The 21,208-nt window shown below is 45.5% G+C and overlaps 1 protein-coding gene across 3 annotated transcripts in view; it reads right to left on the bottom strand.

The window, feature by feature from the left end:
* Positions 1–5,249: 5,249 nt before the first annotated feature.
* Positions 5,250–21,208, bottom strand: part of ESYT2 (extended synaptotagmin 2) — a 77,014-nt gene continuing 61,055 nt past the window's right edge. For all 3 annotated transcript variants that reach the window (XM_060156257.1, XM_060156258.1, XM_060156259.1), the window contains 9 exons: positions 17,361–17,435; positions 16,104–16,190; positions 14,347–14,496; positions 12,721–13,109; positions 11,474–11,572; positions 9,949–10,080; positions 8,873–8,978; positions 8,460–8,509; positions 5,250–8,371 (listed from right to left, as the gene is read on the bottom strand). In XM_060156257.1, the coding sequence (XP_060012240.1) occupies positions 8,326–8,371; positions 8,460–8,509; positions 8,873–8,978; positions 9,949–10,080; positions 11,474–11,572; positions 12,721–13,109; positions 14,347–14,496; positions 16,104–16,190; positions 17,361–17,435 (1,134 nt within the window). In that variant the 3' untranslated portion in view covers positions 5,250–8,325. The remainder of the gene's footprint in view (positions 8,372–8,459; positions 8,510–8,872; positions 8,979–9,948; positions 10,081–11,473; positions 11,573–12,720; positions 13,110–14,346; positions 14,497–16,103; positions 16,191–17,360; positions 17,436–21,208) is intronic.

Genomic DNA, 21,208 nt, shown 5'->3' with positions numbered 1-21,208 from the left:
CACAGCCTTTTCCAGGAATACACATGTTAAGAGCACCTACAGTAAACGGCTCAGAGGTTAGTCTTGTCTTATCCAAATTAACATTAACTATCTATCTTGTTAAATCACTTTATACCATATACTCTGTTTATCTTATTTCTATTGGATATCTTCCTACAAGTCCATTTGTGAAAGAGTAAAGAAACTGTAATTATTGGCTGCTACTGAAAAATTAAATTCAAGGGATGGTCTAAATATTTTTGTGATATTGAGATAGTTTAGTAAAATAACTGAAGTAATGGACCATCAACCCATTTAATCTTGTAAGAATAATTCTACTGCAAGTATTTTGTTGTGTTTTGATTTGGCTATACCTCTAGTTTAGAAGCAGCCTCCTTATTTGGCAAGTTTGTCATCCTGAGATGCCTGTAAAGCACGCTGGTGGGGCTTACCTGGCTCTGGCAATTAGCTACGAGATCCTGCGCAAATCATTTTCCTTGAGAGCCTGGCTCCTCGCCTGGAAAATGGGAGGCAGAGCTGTAACAACTAGCAGCTCCTTCTGGCTCTAAAATACACGCAGAAATGAATGAAATGGCTCCTTACGGGAACCTTTAAAAGCCGCAAGGCATCACAGTGGTGGCAGCGCCACCTGGTGGGACCAAGGCTTCTGAGGGAGAGGAGGCGTCAGTCACCAGCCCAAGACTGTCAGGTGACTCCTTTCTCGCACGATGACACAGACATGAGTGCTGTGGGTTACGATGCGCAGTGAGTGCATGCTTCTGCTCACTTCCCCTGCCCCTAGCAGCTACGGGAGATAGGATGCAAACAGACAAAACCGAAAATGCATCTCTGTGCCAGTGAAGCATAAATGGTTCAAACACGAATGCAGAACAAGGTCCTGAGGCCACGAGGGTGCAGGCCACGGACAGGCAGGTGCAGCAAGTGCGGTTCCTCGGGCAAGTGGGCTGGGCATGCCCCACGGAGGACCGAGACCAGGTCTGGGCTGTCTGCTTGCAGCCAAGGGCCAGGCAGACCCACCTGCCCAGGAAAAGCAGCAGAAAGGCTCAAGACCCAGTGCCTCTGGCGCAGGAGCCACAGACCCAGACCCAGCTCCCGACCAGCAGCCACATCAAGTCCCTCTCTCATTTGGTCGCAGGAACTATCTCAAAATCTCAACTCTCCCCATGGAGTGGGGTCTCAGAACACCCTTTAAGACTTGCTCTGGACCAGGGGCCAGGAGGGCAAAGACAGGGGCAAGGGGATGAGCTCAATCTCCCCCCAAAGAATCAATGTCTTGTAGACATCTTCTCTGACCTCAGTGCAATTAAATTCATAACCAACACCAAAAAGGGGGGGTGGGGCATCATGCTTGGAAACTTACTCCTTGAGTTCTATGTAACTCAAGGAATAAAGAGTAAATCTCAATAGAAATTAGAACATGCCTAGATCTAGATGAAAGTGTGTACTTACCAAAACTTGGGAGGTGAGGCTGGAGCAGGACGTAGAGTAAAATTTCTAGCCTTAAGTGAACGTAATTGTTTTAAAAGAAAGATGGAGGGCTTCCCTGGTGGCGCAGTGGTTGGGAGTCCGCCTGTTGATCCAGGGGACGCGGGGTCGTACCCTGGTCCGGGAGGATCCCACGTGCCGCGGAGCGGCTGGGCCCGTGGGCCGTGGCCGCTGGGCCTGCGCATCCGGAGCCTGTGCTCCGCGGCGGGAGAGGCCATGGCAGTGAGAGGCCCGCATACCGCAAAAAATAAATAAATAAATAAAAATAAAAAATATGAAAGATGGAAAATAAGTTTGATGTTCAACTCTGTAAGCCAAAGAAGACAGAAAGGGAGGCAAGAGCAGAATTTAATACAAAAACAAAAACAATTGATATAATAAAATAATAAGCAAGGTCTTTACAAAACTAGTAAGATAAGTGGATTTCTAGCAAGTCTAATCAAGAAAAAAGTAGAAGGTACACATAAACAATGTCAGGAAATTAAAAGGAGATGCAGCTACAAATATAATAAAGACATTAAATTCATAAGAAATAGTTTTCCAATAAATTGGAAAGCATGAGGTAGATAATCTTCAAAACTGATTTGATAAGGAATTGAAAATAAACTAATACAAAATGTTAAAATGAATGGGTAATCAAAATCTTCTTAAAAGACATCAGGCTCAGAAATTTTTATAGGCAAATTTCACCAAATTTTTAAGAAACAGATGATCACTGTCTTATGCAAACTGTTTCAGAGACTAGAACAAAAGGAAGAAGTTTCCCTCACAGGCCCACATTCTGAACAACCACATGCACCCAAGCCGCGCCTTAGGCTCTACTTTCAGGGGGATCCAGGCTGAGACCCTGGGCTTGAGAAGATGGTCTTGGAGGAGCTAAACATACACGTGCATACTTACACATACACACGTGCACACAACATGCATATGCACACACAGTACATACATGCACACAAGCACATATTCACATGTGCATGCACACACACTAGGCACATGTACGCACACTCAACGTGCATACGCAACACACATATGCGTGCCCACTCCTGCATGCATGTATGATGCACTTGCTCCAGGTCACATGGGGCGGGGCGGGTTGAGCGTGGGAGCCTCCATGCTCCCAGCGTGACTGGGAGCCTCGCTCTTAGCCCCTGGGCCACTCCAGGTAGAAACAAGGGGACATCTAACGAGACGTATGGATACAGAGACATCCATCCCTTTAGTGGTTCTTACAGGGCAGGTGGGCCAACAACAGTGAAAAAAGAGAACCTGGGGATACCCACACCCTTCTTCATTCTGAAGGACTCTGGTTGGAGGTGGGGCTCTTCCACCACATTGCATCGTCACCCCCGTCCCGGCCTCTGTGGTTTCAGGTAAGCAGTCAGCAGTATCTCATCGAAGAATCCTTGTGGGAGACGGTCTAAGATTGACTTTCCACCCTTTGGCTGAAATGTGCCTGGCGTGGGCCTCTCTAAGTTTATCCCACCTGGAGTCCGTTGTTTCTTTAATGTGTAATGTTTTCCATCAAATCCGAGCATGCTTGCCCATCATCTCCTAAATGTAATTTCTGGCCCTGCTTCCCCCTCCCCTCTGGGACTTCACTGTGTGTAAGATGGTGCCCTGTTCATTCTTCTTCATTCTGTTCTTTTTGTCCTCAGATGAGATCATCTCAGTGACTCATCTTCAAGTTTGCTGATTCTTCTGTCTGCTCAAATCTACTGTTGAACTTTAGTGAAATGTACATTACACTTAGTGTATTTTAAACTCCAGAATTTTTATTTCCTTTTGATGATTTCTGTCTTTGTTGCCATTCTCTATTTTGCTGAGAATCATTCTCATACTTTCCGTGAATTCTTTGGACACGGTTTTCTTTGAACATACTTACATAATAGCTGATTTAAGGTCTCCGTCTACTTACATCTGGGCTTCCTGGGGGCACTTTCCATGACTGCTTTTTCCCCGTGTGTGGCCCATACTATCCTGTTTCTGTGAACGTCTCATGTTCTGTTGTTGTTGAAAACCGAACATTTAAAATAATACCGTGGCAACACTGTAAGAGCCCTCTCCACAGCTTAGATATTTTTCGCTTAGTAACCTTCTTGGGTGAGTCCCCTAAAAGCTATATCCTTTGCTCTGTGCTGCCTCTGAAGTCTCTGCTCAGTTAGCCGACCTGGTCAGCTAGTGACTGGGCAGAGGTCTCTCTAGTACTTTGGACTCATCTCCCAGTATCTGCTGAGGGCTGGTGTGTGTTGGGGGGGGGGCGGGGGGAGTCTGTTTTCACATCCCCTCAGGCGGTTGACACCTCTGCCGCAGCCTTCACTTCCTGCTTGCACGGTGCCTCAACACCAGCTGGAGGTGACAGGTCCGGGCTCACTCGCACAGGCCTTTCCTGGACACGTTCGCAGCCCTGCACTTGCACGTCTTTCTAGAGCCCCAGGAATGCCAGTTTTCCCAAGCCCCTTTTGGACATCAATTTCCCACGTTTTCCTTTAAAATTTTTTGGTCAGCCTCCTGTTGTCCCAACTTGTATCGCCATCCCAGGGACCTGATGTGTTAAACAACTGCCACTGTTTGTTTTCCACATGGTTTCCCCAGGAGCCAGTTGAGCCAAACAGAGGCAGATCTCTGGGGACGGGGCTCTTGGGAAGTGATGAACCCACCCTGCCCGCTCCCAACAGCTGCAGGTTTTCACTGCTATTGTGGTTCCAGGGCTGCTGTACTCTTTTCTCCATTACATTTTCTAGTCGCTATCAATGTTAGTGTATAAACCACAGAAATTTGTATGTTTTTATAACTGACCCTTTATTAAATACTTGTTCGATTCAAAAGTTTTCAGATGATTTTCTTAGGTTTTTCACACAGGCAATCTCATATTTGAAAATGACCTTCTTTCCCAATACAAAATTTATAATCTTTTTCTTTCCCTATCGTATTGCCCAGGATTTCCAGATTAACACTAAATACAGACAGACCTCCTGGCTCATTTCCCACTTTTCTGCCTCAATTGTTTCTCAATTATTTCTCAGACTATGGCCTTTGTCTCAATAGGGTGTACTCTTTACTATGTTCACCAGCACCTTTCTCTTTAGCCCGAACTAAGAACTAGCAATAGGTGCCCACCTTTCCTTAAATGGAAACTTGTTAGGACAAATTAATGTTATTTAAGGTCTGCCAGGTTTATTCATCCTTTATTCAACTGATATTCATTCACCAACTGTGTGCTAGGAACAGTGATAAACAATTGGAAAAGATTTAAGTAACACCCACATAACCTCTGCTTTGGACACTTACAGTCCAGGCGCGAAATGGTTTTAAATAAAGCTAAACTGGGATTATGCTACTGTGATGGTGCTGAGTGAGCTGATTAACAGGGAGGCTGGCGCTAGACTCTTGAGACTCGCCTCAGTCACCCCGACCATCGGCAGGGGATGCCAACAGCAGTGGCACCTCTAGTGGTTCCCCTCCACTTGTTCAAACCAGACCCTCTTTCATTCCTTCTCAGTGCTCTGGTTTTCAAGACTGTTTTTTCTACTCATGATTATCTTTCAGAAGAGCTGTTTTCAAAACTCAGAGTCTGAGGTAGGCAGAGAATAGTCAAATTAAGATGGAAACAAAAGGAGTAATATCAGTGCCCTGAGGTAGTTCTTCTGAAAATGAAAGAATTAACAACTAGCAAATATAAATACTATACTGTAACCACTTTTCAAATTATCTGCTTCCACACTAAAAATTTTACTCCAAAAGACAAAGAAAGAACAAATCACAAGTGAGCTAACAGAAACGTTTTATTGAATAAACACATGCACTGTCGTGTAAAATTAGCTGAGTGGAAAGGGCATTCTACAATAAACCTTCTGCTGTGTTCCATCCACAGCAGGCCATCCAGCTGGACTGGAGTTAAAGCAACAACCACAATATAAACACACACGCTGACTGCATCTGGCTTCAGTGCTTGACAAAGGAGGGCTGACCTCTGGATGAGGAAGAAACTGTGGTGAACTCAGCTGCAAGGCTCCTTCTGTTTTAACCTGAAGCAACTGCCTCACACTTCCTACTTTAAGGCACAGGATAAGCAACAAAGTAACAATTCAAATTAACCAACGCTAATTTCCCCTCCATTGGTTTGGCTCCAGGTAGAAAAGCTAAAGTTCCCTTTTCCCAGATGAATCAATTATTCAGAACCACCGGCCATGAAGGTTTTGAGAACGGAGTGTCCATCGCCAGGATCCTGGAGCCCGGCGGAGGTCTGGCCTGATACTGATTCTCAGCTGCCCAACTGGACACAAGAGGTTCCCAAAACACCCATCGGCCATCAAGACAGAATCCTACCTGGGAGGTGTTTCAGTGACCTCAGAGTCATCGCTTTCCTTTCCAAGAGAATGGAGCTGTTTGCTGGGTCTGTGTCCAGCCCCACGATCCACACAGAGGGTGGGCATCATGCTGCTAATTGGCTTTGTTTGGGTTTTGTACCTTTCACGGCATTTATTTTGCCTAATTGCTTAACTGAAGTATTCCACCACGTAAAATACACATTGAACAGGTGAACCACGTGGCTACAAAACCCAAAAGCTGGGGATGTTGGTAGAAATCACTGGTATGCTACATTTCAGTGAGTGTTTCTCCTGTCTTAGAAATATGCAAGGAGCCAGGGGTCCCCAACCCCGGGGAGGAGGACCGGTTAGGAGCCTGGCCTCACAGCAGGAGGCGAGCGGCGGGCGAGCGAGCGAGCGAAGCTTCACCTGCCGCTCCCCGTCGCTCCCCATCGCTGGCATTACCGCCCGAGCCATCTTCCCCCACCCCACCCCCAGTCCATGGAAAAACTGTCTTCCACGAAACCGGTCCCTGGTGCCGAAAAGGCTGGGGACCACTGCCAGAAGCCCTGCAACAAACTTTTTTTTTTTTTTTGGCTGCACCACGTGGTTTGTGGGATCTTAGTTCCCCAGCCAGGGATCGAACCCGGGCCCCTGGCAGTGAGAGCGTCGAGTCCTAACCACTGGACCACCAGGGAATTCCCACAACAAACCTAATTTTTAAAAAATCTCCAAAGATCTAGTATCACGGGCAGGCAATTAGATTTAGGAATTACCTGTCTTCCTCACGCTGCTGCAGTACCAGAGTTAGATGTTTCCCGAGCACACACCCCTGAGTGTCACCACGTTCGTAAGGCCCTCCCGCGCTGACAGAGGAGATGGTCTCTGCTGGGGCTTCGGAGAAGCTTCATGACCCAGGAAGCTGCGAGAGCACCGGGTCTGCACGACTGCATGAGACGTACCGCAAGGCTACAGGCCCCATCACACGCACACCCAGGGTTCAAGGTGTGCGGTGGACACCACTGAAACCCGCCAGAGGGCAGGAGCAGCGGTGGCGTCCACACAGGCACTTGGGCAGGCCGGTCACGCCCAGGAGTCCATGGCGGGGGCCCTAGTGAGGTCCCTGACTCAATCTCACAGCTCTGTTTTCCCCGGGATTACTACGTAGCTGTAGGGTGCCCTCTGGCTAAGGAAGTCATTTGCACCACACGTCTCAGAATCCTTAAAGCTCTTTCTGCACACGTGCACCCTGTGCTTGGGGCATGCACAGCTGCCGCACGGCTATGGAGCCTCACCTTGTAAGAGGCTTGCGGCCTTTAAGTATCTAAAACATGCTTTTCATAATCTAAGAAGAAAAATATTCCCAAATAAAAGTTGTATAACAATATTCCAATACTGAGGTCAGTCATGGCATAAAGTGAGGAAACCCAGTAAGGGGTTCCTTACAACCAGCAGCCGCTGTGCCGGAACCCCGGGGCTGCGGTGGTGGCTGGCGCCGGCTCGGGGGCTCTGTCTTCTGTGTGCGTCACGCTGATGATCACGGGCCGGCGTCGGCTCCCGCCGCGACTTCCTAGCTACTCACCCCGACCTACCTCACAGCCTCTACGGGGACAACGTGAGTTTGTCTTTCTTTTCGGGCTGAAAAACACTGTAAATTTCACAACAGACTAACTGCTAACATTTAAAATCCGTCTGTATTACATTTCAGGAAAAGTATGATTATGTATCTGCACTGTTTCATGAATAAGTTACAACAAGCAACTAGAAATAAACTTAAGACATTCCATTTTATGTAAGAAATTTCAGATTAGTGCACTATGATTTATGAACCATGACAACTCTCTTAATATTTTATATAACTCAGTTATGTGACATTTTTCCTGATAAGCACTTCAACTGACTTCTCAATAATACATCTTTATATTTATGAAAGTGTAAATACTTTGAATACATTCTTTCATCATTCATAATGGGCAGAAATATACTAATATTTACTAATCTTTCAGCTTTTCTTTTTAAAAAGAAACACCAAAAAATAGGTCACTGAGAGCTTTTTCCTGCAGAGACAAAAACGGTTATTTGTCATAAGAATTTAATAGGTTTTAGAAGAAAAAAAATATATATTTCCTTGATCCATTTTCTTCTGAATTCAAACCAGCATGTAGAGATTATAAAAAATAGTCTATTTACACAGCATAGTGCACCTCAGTGATATACAAAAGAAAGCAATAAAAAAGCACAACCATATATCGGCTTCCTAGGAGAGACAACTGACATACAGCTTTATGCACACAACGGTTGACCACTATCCTATGCACGCCGAAAAAACTGGTCAAATACTAGAGGAAATTAAACATACAAAACTTAATGCTAATAATGGCCAAATATGCCTAAAACGTCAATGTTTTATAAAACCACTAAGGGACAAGTAACCAAGTACATGAAATTATAAAAAGAGCATGGGTGCGTCTGTGGGGGCTGCGTGTCGGCACGGGGCTGGCGGATACAGCGGGGGCTCCTCGGCCAGCACAGCCTACGTCACCACGTGGGGCCTCGTCCCATCCTCCGTGAGGTCGTACCTGAGACACAGGAAGACACACGGTCACAGGGGAAGCACTCCTGAATGGACGCACGGGGCTCTGCGTCTGTCTGTTGGGGGGCACTCACCACTGGGTCCAGCCTTTGGCGAGTTCTTCAGATGCCAGACCGACCAGGACCTGTGGTGAGAAAAGGCCTGCAACAGTGGGTTTCAGGCCTCTCACCATCGCTTCCGATCTTCTCTGGCAACACACTCTCCCTCATTTTCAGCCTCTCACTTTTCAACTTTTCTACCCTTATGATCCACCCATGACCTATACGGTCAATTATACCCAAGAGGCCCTTCCTGTATCCAACAGTCCTGACAGGAAGTTATCACAAAGTACCAGGGGGGATAATTCACATTGATACCAGCTCACAAACCACTCACAGCAGCTTAGCTGACGTGGTTTATCCACGTACATAAATCTAGTCTAAAAAGAGTACTCTGGGTTAAGTGTTTAATTTTTACAAAGCGTAGGAATTTTTTTTTTCGAACTTACTTTGCCGAGAAGCCCTTTGTCTTTGGACAGGAAGCCACCGCTGTTCTTCACGGCCACGTCCAAGGTTCTCCTCTGCACGTCCGGCAACGAGACACTGAAATCAAAGCTGAAGTGGAAAACAGAGGATCATCCTTAAATTTCTCCATAATTTTGCTCTGTTTTACCGTAACTAAAAAATGACATTGCTGCTTATGAGACCATTCCAAATGTGATGTTCATTTTTTATTATAAAACTGATCTCTCCTGCTAGATGTTTGGACCTGGCCCTTCAGGAAGACTCAAAGTGTTTTTTTGTTCCATTATTCTCTAAACATAAGAGGAGACTGGAATCCTAAACATGCGAAAGGCTGACCCTGTGGCTCCCCCGTGTGGACACAATGCCTGACTCCCGGTGTAAAACGTGGGCCATGGTGTGCGACACACTGGGGGGCCCAGGGCCGTCCGCTCCCCCAAAGAGGGTGAGCTCCAAGCCTGCAAGTGAACAGAAGTGGGGTGTCCGAGAAGCAGCCTCACAGAGGAGGGGATCTGCAGGCACCTTCTGGAGCCTGAAACCAGATGCTGCAGAACAAAAGCCTCCAGAAGCGAAGCTGGCAAAGCAGAGGACAAGGTCGGAGGCCTTGTGGGGACACGGGGACATGTGGACATGGTCGGCCTTCCCAAGAGCGAGCAGCCTGAACCCCAGGTTTGCAGGAACTCTTAGAGGCTGCGGCTGAGCCAGACACCCATACCAGGACCGGGTGCCTGCCCATCGGTTTCTCATCTCCGCGTAAATAAAGTCACTGGTGAGAAGCCATGATTAAGTGACTAGTAACTGAGTTAATGGATATCAACACCATTCAACTTACTATTTCTCCACATGTGCACAGGCCAAGGCTGGTGGAGTGTGGCCTGAGGATTCACGATGTGATGCTCAAATGCCTATTTATTTATTTATGTTAACAAGTTTATGACCGCTCTTCGGGAGGCGTTTTTCACTCATGCTCTCACTGGTGTAAATGCCTCCGTCATTCCAAGGCACCACCAGGCCTTCCTTGAGTGGTGAACACAACTGTCTACCCCACTGAGTGGACACGTACCTCTGATCAAACACGGGGTTCAGCGTTTTCTTTGACACGTGTGTTTTTCTCCTTCCTGACCTCCTCTTGTCTGGTAACAAATACAGGCGGACGTAGGGATCAGAGCCGTCTTCAGAGAAGGCAATGAGATTTCTTATAACACAAACCAGAGAATGCTCGGTATTAGAATCTACCTAAGATTAGATACCTAATTAGATACCTAATCTATCTAAGGAGCACCGCACTGGAACTTACTACCTAGTTTTACTTGCATCCCGTGACTGCCTCCTTCCCACGCGCACTTCGGTCAGCGGCTCTGCAGAGGTGGCCTCTGCCCCGTTTCCTGCGCCCAGGGTTTGGGGGATGTTCTGACCCGCAGAGAATCACCTTTCCACACTGCTTCACTGTCCCCTCCCAGTGAGGGGACGCGGCCAGCCTCGCGGGAGACCCCTCCCCGGCTCCTGCTCAGGCCACGGACCCCACCCTCTGCCCTTCGTCCACCCGAACGCTTCACAGACGCAGGCCCACCTCCTTCACGCGGCTTCATGCTGCTCTCGTCCTCGGACAACTGGGCCAAACACGCTAGTATTTAATTACAGCCGACCCTTGAACCACGTGGAGGTTAAGGGCTCCAACCCTCCGCATATGTGGTTCCGCATCCTTGGAGTCAACCAACTGCAAATCGTGTAGGGTGGTGGCATTTACTACTGAAAAGCTCCTCGTGTAGGCGGAGCCATGCCGCTCAAACCCACGCTGTTCAAGGGTCAGCTGTCCCTGCAACCACTTCCAATTGTTCACTTGTTGATGGACCGAAAGCCCACGAGGGAGAGTCCTCTGAATCAGACTGCTGCTCCGGAATCTCACATAGTAATTATCTCGGCAGCAGGAACATAGAAGGTGCTCAATAAATAGGTAGTGAAGCGAACTCGACATTTATATAATCATGTTTCTAAATGTTACTAATTTTACTTTCCTGTTTCCACGTCTTTTTATAACGTCCAAATATTTCTACCACATTATCTCCATCACAGCTACTAGTGAGACAATCAAGTCACATAAAGGAAAATAATCAGCACCACACCATCATCAGTCATCAAACACAAACTGAAGCAACACCGTCACATCACGTTACGTTTACTGAACCAGTACAAACCGTCCTGCTTGTGGGGAAAAGAGCTCGTGGGCTCTTCCCGAACAACTACAGCTATTCCTGTCACTATCCCACAGACTTGCCTGAATTCTCTGAATTGTTATAAATCCACTCCTGGAAATTGAATCCCCAAAAGACACTTCACTAAAAGAAAACTATGCTTATTATCATGTTGTAAACATTCAACCACAGGGAATGTTTTATGAACTGCAATATGGCAGTTTAAGGGAGTGTTACAAAGCAACCACAACGGTTAGTAACAGAAAATGTTATGAAACAAGGTTAAGAACCTGAAAACCAGGACTACGGTATCTAACTGCAGTATTGCCTACTTGCTCTCGTCTGTAAATGAAACAAACCGCTGTCCGTGACGCGAGAGCCGAGAGCCCAGCTCACCTGCAGGAGTGCACGACCACCACCAGCTTGTTCCTCTGCGAGCTGTGCCGGACGGTCAGCTGGATCTGGCCCAGCGGGGACTGTCCCAGGGTCGTCCCACTGAGGAAACAAAGCCGAGAGTGAGAGCACTCCTCAGACAGCACAGCAGCTGTGAGCACGTTCATTCACTCAGACAAGCGGGAAGCAAAGCACCCACGAACATGAACCTAGTCTGAACTTCTGGGTATGAACGGGCCAGCTGGATTCATACTTCCTCCGAGGGTTCAATATAACCCAATTGCTGACAACCATGTAGCCCAAAGTGAGAACAAGACACAGGCTTCTCCTTACAAGCATCCACTCTTCAGAGTTTCTGAAGCTATGTCTACCCTAGAACTGCCCAAATCTGCGCTCCTTTCTCAGAGCCCCTTGCTGTGCACCTCACGGGTCGTCTGATGAGGTCACACCCCCTCCCCTCCATCCCCATCTCAGGCTGAGGCACCAGCTCCAGGACAACCAATGACGGCTCTGACTCAGCTCTGAGATCTTCTCGGTTTCTCCTCAAATTTAGCTCCTGGGAAACACTGGTTTCTTATTTAAAATTCTATTTCTTTCTAGAGCAAGGGAGAGACAGGGATTGCTTCCTTTCTCCTGAAATTGCAGCCACGAGCAGAGCTGCTCTGCGCATGGGTTAAGGCCGCCTGCCCCGGCTGAGCCCTGGGCCACAGGCTCCACACCTCGGCCTCTGCTCCGTGCTCAGCACACCGCAGGGCAGCAAAGAGGAGACCGCCCCAAAGGGCAACCCACTCCCCCTGCTGAGAGGAAAAGGCTCACGTTAGGGTAACTGCAGGCTTTGTCCTTATCTAAGGAAACCACGGACACGCCCATGACTCAGGGGGCATAAGTGAGAAATCCACACAAACATCCACAGACAGACAAACCCGCTGGGCGGTGAAATGGGTGGCGGCCAAGCATGAAAGAGCAGGGCCTGTTCTCACGTGACAAACGTGTCCAGCTTCCGCCAAGCCTTTCCACGTCAGGTCAGCTTTAGACTCTGCCTTCCTGGTCTGAGGATCCCCCCACTGTTCCTAAGCTTTAAATAAGCCAAATACTAGGCCCTGGAAAATGGCAGGTTTACTTTGAAAGCCAAAGGCTCGGTGAGCGAAAGGGCCACACTGCCTGAAAGCTGTTTGGCTTAGGACCGCGTTCCCTCCCCGCAGCCCGCGGGTCAAGAGCCAATTCAGCAAGAGCAAGGGGCGTCTAGTTACTTCTCAAGCTGCCGCAGCCTCTGTCGCAGCTCCTGTGTGGCGACGGGCAGCGAGATGTCTGAGGCGATGCTTGGGGTGGGCTCCTTGACGGAGACGTGGCTGGGGGAGCCGGTGCTGCCGGCCTGGAGGCTGGAGGAGCTTCTGCCCAGGTCCCGCGGACCCTGCGGGCTGGCCTCTGCGGGTTGGGCTCTCTCTTCCACACCTGGCTTATTATCGCAGCCCCCCATGACCGGCGTGGATGGGGCTGTGCTGCTGTCAGCAGTGCCTGGCGATGCAGACATCTGAGATCTGACAGATATTTTTCTCCCTTCCTTGGAAACAGAGGGTCGCTTTACTTGAGCTGAGTGCTGGTGGTCTGGAGACCTTTCTTGCTTTTCAAGGTGGAGTACCTTGAGGTGAAAATAGATACAAAATTAAAACGGGTGACACTGGTAACAGCCTCATACATGAACAGCTTTAGAGATACTCATTTGCAAACGTTTCTTTGAAGCTTGGCACAAAACATGAAAAACAATCTAGCCTCTCTGTTCAGCTATCCTACCATATTACAGAAAGTGCAGAAAAAGGCACATGCGGGTAAGCATCACAGCACCGCGTGGTGCCAGCCACACTTCTGTGCATCTCTCTCCGGCCTCCTCCTGTCCACTCTTCTGCACAGTGGTGACAGCTTGACAGTGGCAGAGCCCAAGCCACAAACCCCATCCTACACTGACCCTTATCCTACCGTCTCCACCAGCGACCGGGGCAGGGCGAGGCTGCCAGACCCCTAGGGTTGACATGGGAGCAACACCTCCCCGCTTTGCTTCCTTTCACATTAGCTCTGAGCGTGCACATGTACCTAAGCAGTCTAAACCCTGCATTGGGGGTCATCCCGACGGCCTGAAGCTTCTTCCCGCTTATACCAAGTAAAGCTGCAGCCAACACCCCCAGTTCTGTGTTATTACCAGGAGTCAGATTTCCAGAGAAAGGGCTCTGTGGTTTACAGCTGAAGACACTGAAGTCCCTTCTGGAAAGGCTGTGACCAGGCACAAGGAGGCCGTTTCCATCACACCTTCCACAGACTAAGTTTGTTTTACTTTAAAAAAAAAGTTGGTTCTGCATTTTAATTTGCATTTTAAAAATCAGAGAGTTTTAGCATTTTCCCGTATGTTTGCCAGTTTTATTTTCAGCATTTCCTTAGGTACTTACAAATGAATCATCGTCTATTTTGGACAATATTTTTCCTGTAATCTCTACCGTCTTGCAGAGTTTTTTTTAATTCTTTTTTCTGAATGACCTTTGAAAATTTAACATTAGCAGAAAACTTTATTGATCCAGATAGCAATACTTTCTGGACAAAAGGATTAAAAAAAAAAAAAAAAAAAAAAACGCTGGTGGGATTCATGTGAAAGCCCAAGGAACAATTCCGGGCCTGCTCAAGCAACCTGGAAACTCTGCTGCTGTTGGTGTCGGAGTCCAAGCCCTGGTCATCTCTCCCCTGAGCTACACAGCCAGCAGCAATGTGAAAACTCACACTCCCCGTAAAGCACGTCCCTGTCATCCCTGCCCCGTGCCCAGCACCGTGAGCACCACGGGCACTGCCCACCCAGGACCCTTCCCCCAGCTGCGCTCTGGAGACGGCAGTACCCTGAGGGCGAGCTTCATCTTCAGTGAGCTGTTGGGGCCTGAGTTACTGAGCTGGAACCGCTGGTTCAGGGTCATGTCCTCGCAGGCGAGCAGCTGGCTGAGAGGGATCCTCAGGTTCCCCAGGCAACACTGGTGCTGCTCATCTTTCACCTGCCAAACACGACAGAGCGCTCAATGCTGGGGATGGAGACAGAATACGCAGGAAGGCCCCAAACCCCATCTTCAGCCACCTCCTTCTACATCCTGTCGCCATGCACAACGCAGTAGGAAACCCCGTCAGGGAGACTCAAAACATTGCAAATAGTGATGCTACAGTGTAGCCATGTCACAGGGCCGGTCATCTCCCAATCACATAGTCATAATGAGCACGAAAAAGAGAAAACCCCGTTCGAGGAATCCATTACAAGGACCCTGAGCTGAGAGGCAGCAGTCCACACAAATCTGAAGATGAGAAGGAAATGTCTTCAGTCCTGTGAAAACGGTGACAAAACACATGCCTAGTAGTGTGCCAAGTTCTAGTGGTGACACTTGTTCATGGAGAAGACCCATTTCTAAGTTTCTTTTAAGACTTCTACTCAAAATGTACAATATCTGCTTTAACTGCATGACAATTTCTGGCTCCTGAATAATAACCTTCAGCTTTGCCTCTGCAACAGGAACCACTCCTGTTAGGTTGCTGCGATACAGGTAGTTTAACCAAAAGGGCTAAGAACTTTGGTGGTTTCATAGGCTCTACAGCAATGATCAAGTAAGTTAACTACACGTAAAAACCGAACAGCCTGATTGCTTATTGTTTAAACTGTAATTGCAAAAGCATTTTTTAATGAAATAACTAAGTTTACAGAATGTTAAAAATTATTTTTTTAAATCCAAGGTCCAGTTACTATAGATTATTTTAAGAGGAGTGCAAAAAATTCTTTGTTTTAAAGGTTATCCCATCTTATTTTTTTAAATTGAAGTACAGTTTATAATATTATATTAGTTTCAGGTATATAAAAGTGATTCATTAACTTTATAGACTGTACTCCATTTAAAGTTATTACAAAATAATGGCTCTAGTTCTCTGTGCTGCACAATATACCTTTATTGTTCACTTACGATGCAAAAATTCTTAAAATTTTAGCAAATTAAATTGAACACATAAAAAGGATACTACATCACAAGTGGGGTTATGTCCAAATAAAGGTTTGTTTGCAAGGTTTTCTCATGTTAAATCTTGAAAACCAGTAAATGTTTGCAAGATTTAAGATTTAAAAGTCAACACTGCATTTCACCATATTTACAAACTTAAAAAGGAAAATCACGTGATCATCTCAATACTTGTAGAAAAGTCTCTGACAATATTCAACACCCATTCATTACAAAAACACTCAGCAAACCGGCAGGAGGAGTAGAAGGAAGTGAAACACAAAGGCTTTGCCCTAAGGATCTGGAAGGAGGCAAAGGTGTCCACTGACGCCGAGGCCGGGCTGGCAGCGGGGAAGGAACAGGAAGGGAAGTGTCATTACGAGCAGTACCCTGAGGTATCCACACGTCCAGCAGGGCTGACAGTGGTGCCAACATGTGAACACCAACACCCACTGCACCTCTGGACGCCAGTAACAGTCAGTCAAAAGTTGAAAATTAAAAACTGACAGCCCCCCGCCCGACACCTAGGGCATGAACACATCTGGTGGGCCCACAATGGCGGTTCTCCCTGTGTTGACTATGTGACGCAGAGATACAAACACAACCATGTAAATATGCAAATCACTTACCTCCACCTCGAGCTCCTGGCGCTTGGGATTGTGAACGAAGAAAGTGAAGTTTTCCTCCCACACAGGTTCATTGGTTTTGTACCGAATCTGAAAGAAATATCCAAAATCAGCTCTGGGATATTTGCTGTGGCAAAGCACCACCACACTGTGTTTATCGAGTATCGCACTTGGCAGCTACGGATGACACCCATCCTCTGGGCTGTCCTATCAAGAGTTAACTGTGGAAGGTCTGGAGCGTGTCAGCGGATGAGCTGCCAGCAGCTTCCAGCCTGGGTCCCAGGCCCCATGACAATGCGACATCTGCATGTGTGGTCCTCACTCCACGACCTCCCCAGGCCAGCAGACTGCTGCACGTCAGGAAGTTTCTTAGATGAATGGTTAGCAGTTAATAAAAGGGAGGAATTCCTGAAATGTTTCCTGAAAGTAGCACATATTATAGCAACAGCAATGCCCTCTCTCAGTTTTTGAACAGAATCGTATTTGTTGAACAAGTCCCCTACATATGAACCTTCAAGCTGTGAACTTTCAAAGACGCGAATGTGTATCCGGTTCCAGAGAGGAACCAGAGCCTGTGTCGTGCACATCAGGCGGAGGGAAACTGCAGCCTGCCCTCTGGCTCCTGTTGCTGACGACCCCTCCTTTCCCTCCTCCAGTCGGTCACTCTTCTCGCCTGTTCCCTCGATGCCAGCCCCTGGATGCCAGCTGTTGGACTGTACTACTGTACTTTTCAAGGTACTGTACTGTAAGATTAAAAATGTTTTCTTTATTTTGTGTGTTTGTTTTTCATGTATTATTTGTGTGAAGAGTATTATAAACCTATTACAGTACACTACTATATAGCCGATTGTGTTAGTTGGGTACCTAGGCTAACTCTGTGGGACTTAACGAACAAATTGGACTTACGAACTCACTCTCAGAAAGAAACTCGTTCGTATGTAGGGGACTTCCTGTGCACTGCTGGTTGTCTTTTAAACAAAATATTAACAGGACATTCAAAGGAAACTTAGAATTTGTCCCATGTCATCTACCCATGAAATCAAGCAAAAGCATAATTAACATATTCGTGTCACTTTTTAATGTTACTTTTAAATGAATATATTTGATACCAAATTAAGTAGCTGGTTATCCAACAACTGATTTGAGAAAACAAAAGAAAGACTCATAAATCAATGGTCTTGATGCCTGCGCCACCCCCAACTGGTGACAGTGACAGCACAGTCACACGGAAGTGCCCCAGTCAGACTGCTGGTGCCTTACCTTGCTCTCCTGGGCCTTGTGACCAACTGACATTTGGACAAGAGGATTTGGGTTGCTGTTTATTTTCTTCCCTGACTATCCAAAAACAAAAAACAGATAAAAATCAATAAACACATCTTGAAATGGGGATCACTCAAAATGGGATTATTGGCTTATATTAACAGTCATTTCTATTTACTTCTGATACTTCAGTTACAGGGAGTATCTAGGCACAATTTAACTGGAAAACAATTAATTGCTAACACACCCCAAAGCCATACTTGTATCTACATAAAATAAATCAAGAAAACTTGTATTTGCAAACAATTTTAAAACGTTAAGGTCTTTTATTTTTTAAAGCAAGCAACTTTGGAAAAACGGAATCTTCCGAAAATCTTTAATGTTAATTCCAGCTCTCAAAACTTATTTTACTAGGGTAACAAAATGAATAAAGTGCAACAAATGGAAACAGAAAAGCACAGGAAGGACAAATGTGAGAGTGTGTGATTCAGAACAGTCTTCTGGTTGGAATCATAAAAATAATAAAGTGTCAGAGGCACATTTTCACGTTTTTAATTTAGTATCTTCTGTTCAAACATGTACCTAGCAGATTATCGAACCTTGCTTACCAGCTGCTAAGTAATTTTGACTGGAAGAATAAACGTCAATCTAAATTGCATTTAAGCAGATACAAATACAATGAGAAAAATTCAGGAATAAGAAAAAATGGTAAGAAGCATACTTTAGCACAGACAGCTGATAGAAGAATACATAGTAAAATGCAACATATATGGGACATGAGGTTTATTTATAACTTAGCCCCACAAGAAGATGCTGTTAAATATTTGTGTTAGTGGAAATTAATTAGAAGGTCACAAAATGTTTTTAAGTTAAATAATTTTAGAGTCAATCCTCAACACTGCAACGATGACAGAGGCGTCAAATTCATGACTATTGGAATAAAATACTACTAGCCCAAACCTACTGCGATAATCTAGTTTCTGGTTCATCTTTTTGATGTGAATGAATTCTGCAAAATGAAATAAACACTGGTAAAAAAAATCCAAGGCTACAGACTACGGTGGGAGAATACTAACTTCCCCCCTAAATCCATTTCTCCTTCTTCCCTTAACACGAGAGTCCTAGCGTCATAGCTGAGCACACAAATCCTCTGTGACACAGATTCTATTTCCGAATCTCCCTTGTAGTCAGGTGTGGCCCTGTAACAGTCTGGGGAGGTCTGGCCTTTGCTGTGCCCCCCTTCTGGCTGGAGGCATTGAGCACTGCGAAGCCACAGGCCAGAATTCTGCGACATTCAAGGGAAATAAACTTCTGTCTTTACTTAAGCTACTGCTACTCTTGAGTCTTTGATACAGAAGCTGAGTTTAACTAATACACTTACTTAATCTCTGAAAAAGTAGCCATTCATTCCTAGAGGTTTACTGTAGCTCATCAGTTTCAATATACCCTCCTCCCCGCCTTTTAAACTTTCTAACATCACTGAAAACAAAATGAAACTTACAATTGATGACTTTAAGCGCCTGTTTTTGGGCAGATTACAGTGGAGCGGTAGTTATCACTGCCTTCATCAATTTATTTTGCTTATATTTTCCTTCTGTGTGTGCATGTGACATGATAAAAATCTATGTTTATCCTAAGTCTAAAAATTCTTTCAGTAAGTATAAAATAAACACTATCACCTTACTTTCTTTCCTAGCAGTACATAAAATAATGGTGTACAGTCGTCCCTCAGCATCTGTGGGAGGTTGGTTCCAAGACCCCCCAGGATACCAAAATCCGAGGATGCTCAAATCCCATCTATAAAATGACCTGGTGTTATCCTCCATATAATTTAAGTCATCTCCAGATTACATATAATACTTAATAAAGTATAAATGCTATGTAAATAGTTGCAAACACAATGTAATGCTGCTGTTTGGAACTTTATCTGTAGATTTTTTCAGGATATTTTCGATCCTCGGTTGGCTGAACCCGTGGATGCGAAACCTGCATCCTAAAATGGATGATGTTTTGGATTCTATGAAATAAGGTTAAATCAGTGACTAAGTTTTCTATCAGGACGCAATATTCAAAATGCATGAGCACAAGTAAGACACACAAGGTATAATGAAAATATAAGCATTTAAGTCAGACTGTGTTGAATTTAAATCTTAGCTTTTTACCACTTGATTACTGAGATTTACGTATTTATTTGAACCTCAGTTTTTCATATCTATAAAATGGGCATAATATCATTTCCAGAACTCAGCTGTTAGGCTTAAATAATAGAATAGCAATTAAAAATATATATTATGCTCGCTACACTGGGCACTTTTACATGCATGTATTTAGTTAATGTACTCAACACTCCCATACAGAAGAGAATATCACTACCACTCTGAGTAACAAACCAGGGAGGACTCAGCAGCCTGCTGCAGGTCCCACTGACGAGCAGTTGTGCTGGGATTCAAGCCCAGACAGTCTAGCCTAACTGGAGAGACTTCATTCTAACCATCACGCTCTGTGGGTCAATAATCTTCAGTTATTAAAGAAATGGTGAGCAAAGGCTATGGATATGATTCCTCCCAGTGTTTTGGTGACGATCAGGTATTTCTTTTTTTTTTAAAACATCTTTATTGGAGAATAATTGTTTTACAATGGTGTGTTAGTTTATGCTTTATAACAAAATGAATCAGCTATATGTATACATATATCCCCATATCTCCTCCCTCTTGCGTCTCCCTCCCACCCATCTAGGTGGTCACAAAGCACCGAGCTGATCTCCCTGTGCTATGCGGCTGCTTCCCACTAGCTATCTATTTTACATTTGGTAGTATATATAAGTCCGTGCCACTCTCTCACTTCGTCCCAGCTTACCCTTCCCCCTCCCCGTGTCCTCAGGTCCATTCTCTACGGCTGCTGCGTCTTTATTCCTGTCCTGCCCCTAGGCTCTTCAGAACCTTTTTGTTTGTTTGCTTTTTAGATTCCATACATGTGTTAGCATACGGTATTTATTTTTCTCTTTCTGACTTACTTCACTCTGTATGACAGTCTCTAGGTCCATCCACCTCACTACAAACAACTCAATTACGTTTCTTTTTATGGCTGAGTAATATTCCATTGTATATATGTGCCACATCTTCTTTATCCATTCATCTGTCAATGGACACTTGGGTTGCTTCCATGTCCTGGCTATTGTAAATAGAGCTGCAATGAACATTCTGGTACATGACTCTTTTTGAATTATGGTTTTCTCAGGGTATATGCCCAGTAGTGGGATTGCTGGGTCCTATGGTAGTTCTATTTTTAGTTTTTTAAGGAACCTCCATACTGTTCTCCACAGTGGCTGTAACAATTTACATTCCCACCAACAGTGCAAGAGGGTTCCCTTTTCTCCACACCCTCTCCAGCATTTATTGCTTGTAGATTTTTTGATGATGGCCATTCTGACTGGTGTGAGGTGATAACCTCATTGTAGTTTTGATTTGCATTTCTCTAATAATTAGTGATGTTGAGCATCCTTTCATGTGTTTGTTGGCAATCTGTATATCTTCTTTGGAGAAATGTCTGTTTAGGTCTTTTGCCCATTTTTGGATTGAGTTGTTTGTTTTTTTGATATTGAGCTGCTTGTAAATTTTGGAGATTAATCTTTTGTCAGTTGCTTCATTTGCAAATATTTTCTCCCATTCTGAGGGTTGTCTTTTCATCTTGTTTATGGTTTCCTTTGCTGTGCAAAAGCTTTGAAGTTTCATTAGGTCCCATTTGTTTAGTTTTGTTTTTATTTCCATTTCTCCAGGAGGTGGGTCAAAAAGGATCTTGCTGTGATTTATGTCACAGAGTGCTCTGCCTATGTTTTCCTCTAAGAGTTT

Source organism: Lagenorhynchus albirostris, chromosome 8 (assembly GCF_949774975.1).
Source record: "Lagenorhynchus albirostris chromosome 8, mLagAlb1.1, whole genome shotgun sequence".
In the NCBI taxonomy this organism is placed as follows: domain Eukaryota; kingdom Metazoa; phylum Chordata; class Mammalia; order Artiodactyla; family Delphinidae; genus Lagenorhynchus; species Lagenorhynchus albirostris.
Note: the sequence above shows the minus strand (reverse complement) of the source record. Positions and strands in the feature narration are given on the sequence as shown.